A 5,782-nucleotide genomic window follows, 5' to 3' on the forward strand; every position below is an offset into this window, starting at 1 on the left:
GCTAATTGCCCACAGAATTAAGATAAAAACCACCCTTGCTTCTATCATTAATCGATTATATCCCAAACAAAAAAATGATCATATTATTGCTTAGTTATTTCCATTTTTAACACTAAATATTTAATATCATAGTTATCCACCTTTCACGTTATTTACATTCAGGGAGAAAAAGGCAACAAAATCCAATTGTGATAAGTTTATCAAATTACCTCGAATAAACTCATTATCGATAACACTTATCCATAAAATTAATAGCCTAATTTAAAATCACATAAGTACTCTATCTTTTATATGCCTACATTGCGTAGGCTAGGAGAACATCTATAAGAATGTCACCATTTGACCAGAAGACATCTCTTTGTTACCGTCTCTCAGCTGTTAAATTTTCACGATGTTATCTTCTGTCTCTAATAACTCGAAATCTCGATCCCAAAACAATTTGAGGACACGATTCTGGTCCTCTTCTTCTTTCCTTTTCTATGGAAAAATGAATGTATTCATGATCTTAACCCCTGACCCAGAAATTAGTCAAGTGCTTCAAGAGGCCTAACTAGATACATTGGTCCGGCTAATAAACAAAACCAAGATAAGCTAAAATCCACAAAATAAAAATAATAAAATTAAGTAATAATAAAAATTAGAGGAAAATAAAAACCGTTAAGTTAGGCAAGAAATAGAAGGATATAGGTGGTATTATTAATTAACAAGGAGGTACTACTAATAGTAGCAAAGCAATTAGACACCTCAGCTTTCAAGATTTCACCAACAATAACACCAACAACAAATCAATCTCTCCCCTTAAATTCTCCATTTTCTTCTTCTTTCATTTTTATTATCTCTCAGGATTTCTCAAAGAATCCTGTGAATAATCAACAACAACAATGGGTAATCCTCCTTCTACAGGTACTCCTTGTTCTGTTTTCAGCATACATACATTTTTTTGATTTGATTATTGTTGTTATTGAAATGTTATAATCGTCATAAGTTTATAGATACGGATTGTTTTTTAGATTTTGGTTTTTGGTGATGTTTTGATTTGTTTGAATCTTGTTTTTGTTTTTTTGCTTTTTGGCCAAGAAAACAAGAAATCTTAGAATTTTGTTCTAATGGGGTTTCGTTTTTGTTGTAACGAAGTTCAGATTTTCATTTGAAATCTTGAGATCTTTGGAAACAGTACGATAACGTCAAAGATCATGAATCAATTCTTGTTTTTCTATTCTATTTTATTTTATTTTTCCATACACTTAGGAATTCGCATTGGTAGATTTAGGGGTTTTGATTGGTTTTCTTTTTCATGTTTAATGTGTGAGTTCGTGGATTGGGGGTGGGTTGAAGAATCTTTGAAATTTCTGTGTAGAAAAAAATGATTGTTGTGTTTGATTTGGGAATTTGGGTTTCTGTACATGTCATTATTATTGCATATCTCATTATCCCTCTCTCTCTTCATATTAATTTGATGTTGGGTATATTAGGCAAGTTTGGAAATTTGGGGATTTTAGATTTCATTCATTAGCTATCTAATTCTGGGTTTATTCACAAATTCATCATGAACTAAAAATTGATCTCTAGGTGTCTTGTTAAAAAGATTTGTCACTTTTTGACAGTTTTTGATGAGTTGGGATGGCTAAGTTTTATTCTGTCTCTGAAGATTTGATTTTGTATGTGTGTGTGTAGCTAAAAGTTCTTCGATGGTCGACCGTGATGGGAAAAGTAAAGAGAAAGATCCGCTTGTGGTTTGCTTTGGCGAGATGTTGATTGATTTTGTTCCAACTGTGGGTGGAGTTTCACTTGCAGAAGCACCAGCATTTAAGAAAGCACCAGGTGGAGCTCCTGCTAATGTTGCTGTTGGAATAGCAAGGCTTGGAGGTTCAGCAGCATTTGTTGGAAAGGTGTGCGTATAAGGTCCCTCTTATATTAGTTGAAGCTACTTTTTTTTTTGTCTCATTCTCTTTTCACTAACTCTTAAACTGATTCCTACATTTAATCTCAGGTTGGGGATGATGAGTTTGGACATATGTTGTCCGACATCTTGAAGCAAAACAATGTGGATAATTCTGGAGTCTGTTTTGACTCCAAAGCAAGAACTGCACTGGCATTTGTGACACTGAGAGCTGATGGTGAACGCGAGTTTATGTTTTTCCGCAATCCAAGTGCAGATATGCTTCTCCGTGAATCAGAACTTAATAAAGACCTTCTGAAGAAGGTATAATACTTAAGCCCAGTAGTGGTACTTGAAATTGTTTAATCATAGATTTTGGTTGTTTTCTGCTTCACATTACCCGAAACTGTTTCTGTTTGATGCAACTCCAACTAAGTATTCTGTTTTTTCATAAAACCTTGTACAGGCATCCGTCTTTCACTATGGCTCTGTGAGTTTGATTGAGGAACCATGTAGGTCAACACAACTCGCTGCTATGAAGATAGCTAAGAAGGCTGGTTGTATCCTCTCTTACGATCCAAATTTGAGATTGGCGCTGTGGCCATCACCTCAAGCTGCTAAGAAAGAAATCATGAGCATTTGGGACCAAGCAGATATCATTAAGGTATAGTTGGTCAAACTTTTACTATTATGACTACTCAAGATTTTAGTAAATTATTAATTGTACCAAATTCAAAATAGTCCAATGGTGCTTGTGTTAAATGCAATCTTCCTTTTACTTACAGATTAGTGAGGAAGAAATTTCATTCTTGACTGATGGAGCTGATCCTTATGATGATAATGTTGTTTTAAAGAAGCTATTTTACCCTAATGTTAAGCTTTTGCTGGTCACCGAAGGATCCGAGGGCTGCAGATATTATACCAAGGTATGCATATAAATTAGATGTTCACAACTGGATGATTAAGTATTTATCAAGTGGTAAATGGATAATAAAGTGCGAGTTTTCTTATAAAGTAATCTTATCAATTATTATATCTACTCCACAACAGGAATTTAAGGGCAAGGTTGGTGGTGTTAAAGTTAACTGTATTGATACAACTGGTGCTGGTGATGCATTTGTGAGTGGGCTGTTGAACAGTTTTTCTGCTGACCTAAATCTCCACAAGGTACTCTATCCCTCCTTTATACATGAATTTGGGTGAAAATATTTGGTTAGGTCATGTAGTTTGCATTGTTACAGACGTTTCTGTTGTCGTCTATGGTAGAATTACCTATGCAACAATGTCAAAGTTTCTTGTACTGTATATCTGTAGCCATCATTCCCCATAGAAAACTGCCTTGCTCGTAGTATCCGTTCTCCAAATGCTGCTTAGTTGTCAGGCAAATTAGATTTTGCGAAGAACAAAAATTAAGAACAAGTACTTCTTGCTCACTTTCTCTCTAACAATTCTTGTTATACGTAATTACTAAACATTATCAGGGTATTAAGATGTTGTACGTCCTTGGAATTTTTCTGCGTTTTTGGCTTTTTAAAGTTACTAGTCACAAACTAGTATTTGTGGTTAATCTCAAAATACGTCTGCATGCCATACTGAAAGGTTACTGGGCAATACTTTAACTATACGGACACTATGAGCTGCTCTTGTTATGAGTCACCATTTGTCATCCCATTTACGTATCATTTTATCCTTCATTTTTTTGCACAAAATGTACTTTTATATCCACTGAAAAAGCCACTTTCCAGTTATCATACTAACAGTCACAATAGAGCATCTAGACCTTTCTGTCAGGGTAAAGACCATAACACAAACTGGTGTGAAATGTGGAAAATGGAAATTATGCATGTTATAAATCTCATAATTCATGAAATTTGAAGTATGAGGTGCAGGGGAATTTTTCACATCTATATATTCTTGTAAGTTATAACAGTGGAAACACTCTTTTTTCTTCTGTGCATTAAGGAGTTCGTTGTGTTATGTGCAGGACGAGAAGAAATTGAGAGAAGCTCTTTTGTTTGCAAATGCCTGTGGAGCACTCACGGTCACAGAAAGAGGTGCAATTCCTGCCTTGCCTACGAAAGAAGCTGTAATTCAGGTCTTACCGAAAGTTGAAGCATGAGATCCCACTCAGTTCTTTTTATTTGCTCGTCTTTTCAAAATGCTATAACCAGTTAAGGGACTCCTGGAATGTAACTAGCATTAGTAATCATTCGATCAATCTTCTTTCCATTTTGTCTCTTCTTTCCCTATCACTCATTTTGCTTAAATGAACGATCTGGGGCTAAGCCCTGCTCGACAATTCAGAGTTGTGCATGTAGAACCTTATCATCTGCTCTTGTTGTTTACCTGCGAAGTGTATATTTGAATATTATAAATAAACCTTTGAATTAACTAGTCAGATGTAATTGATTGAAGTTGCTAGTCATGCCTTTGTATCTTGATGTTGCGGTTAAGTGCCTGAATGATATGTGTCCACTCTGTTTTTTGGCTTGATCCGTAACTTCAATGAGTCTTTAGCTTTGATCGAGTCTTAAAGTAGAACTCACTCATTGCCCTCGAAGGAAGAAGTGCTAACGCTGGTAATGCTATTACAAAAGCCACTAAAACTGTAACTAAGAAACAAGAGAATTACATACTCAATCCAGATTACACTACAGTCTTAAAAAGACGGATTTACAGACTCAAACTAGAAAATACTAAAGGAAGATCTAAATAAGATTACAACAATTAGCTAGCTAAAAAACCACATAACAAGTGCACTAAGTAAACTAGATTCTTGAATACGAAAATAAATAAATAATGCTAATTAGGACTAGACTCCCTTCCCATGAAAAGCTACACTTCGGCTATAATGTTTAGTTATGTGACACATCTGAGAATTTTCATGGGATTATCCTCGCTGCGGTGTTGTTTTTGATGTTGGTGTTGCTGAATTGATGTTGTTGTTGTGATGGTAGTGTTGGATTCCAATAAGGGATCGGTTCCAGATCTGTTACAACTATGGGGAAAAAAAACTAACAAACATTGGTCTGCTATCCGCGGAGATGCTTAAGAAATGTTGTTGATAGTCCTGCTGTGTTGAGGGATGAAAAGATTCACATAAATACACTCATTTGGAATTTTCAATACTAGAAGCATGCCTTAAACCTGATAATGAGTGATGTTGATGATGTTGTAGAGCTAAGATGGGGATTTCTCAAATTCGTAGCCAATATCGCTCCATATGCTGCATGAATACAATAAGAATATGCTATAGAATAAATCAGTCGATGCCGCAATCCAAGGAAAAGAAGCCCCAAAAGTCCAAATGAGATGGACGAGAAACATCAGTTATCCCTCCCAAGCTCTGAATATGCTACGAAATTCTCATCAATTTTCTAAGATCAATATCATCCCTAAAAGAGATTATCTAGACTGTACTCTAAATTAATCTCAATAAAGGTCATCAATAAAAAAGTTTCTGAGAAAATTCAAAACACTTGAACCAACACAGGAAAAAGTCAAACCCATAAAGAGTTTAAACACAAGTTTGAACCAAATTGCAAAGAAATTTTCCTTCAAACAACCAAAGAAATGGGCATTGAAACCTACATCCAACCAACAACAGATATAGAAAGGCAGAGAACCTAGAACCTACATCCAACCAACAACAGCCAGGGAGATGAAGAAACTTGAAAAACAGATAAGGGGAACGGACAAAGGCTTAAGAAACAGGCTTATCATTGAAACAAGGAGCGACTAAGTGCAAAATGTAAGAGATAAAGACTAACTGATGTATCTCTGGCTTCATATAAGAACAAAAAGCAATGGTATGCAAATTGCAAAACCAGCAAATAGGAGGAGGTAGGGAAGTGCCGGTGATTCCTTTTGAATTAGAGATGTTTGACATAAGTTTTAACGACT

The 5,782-nt window shown here is 35.4% G+C and overlaps 1 protein-coding gene across 1 annotated transcript; it reads left to right on the forward strand.

The window, feature by feature from the left end:
* Nucleotides 1-744: 744 nt before the first annotated feature.
* Nucleotides 745-4,310, forward strand: LOC113304607 (probable fructokinase-7). Its single transcript, XM_026553751.1, has 7 exons — nt 745-903; nt 1,675-1,889; nt 1,991-2,203; nt 2,346-2,543; nt 2,665-2,805; nt 2,930-3,046; nt 3,864-4,310. The coding sequence occupies exons 1-7, from the start codon at nt 882-884 to the stop codon at nt 3,996-3,998; spliced, it is 1,041 nt and encodes a 346-aa protein (XP_026409536.1). The 5' UTR covers nt 745-881; the 3' UTR covers nt 3,999-4,310.
* Nucleotides 4,311-5,782: the final 1,472 nt, after the last annotated feature.

This window comes from Papaver somniferum, chromosome 8 (assembly GCF_003573695.1).
Source record: "Papaver somniferum cultivar HN1 chromosome 8, ASM357369v1, whole genome shotgun sequence".
NCBI lineage: Eukaryota > Viridiplantae > Streptophyta > Magnoliopsida > Ranunculales > Papaveraceae > Papaver > Papaver somniferum.

Coding starts and splice junctions, on each gene's coding strand:
- LOC113304607 (XM_026553751.1), top strand. CDS start 882: ATGGGTAATCCTCCTTCTACAG. Junction 2,544..2,664: donor ACCAAGCAGATATCATTAAG/GTATAGTTGGTC, acceptor TTTTACTTACAG/ATTAGTGAGGAAGAAATTTC. Junction 3,047..3,863: donor CTGACCTAAATCTCCACAAG/GTACTCTATCCC, acceptor TGTTATGTGCAG/GACGAGAAGAAATTGAGAGA.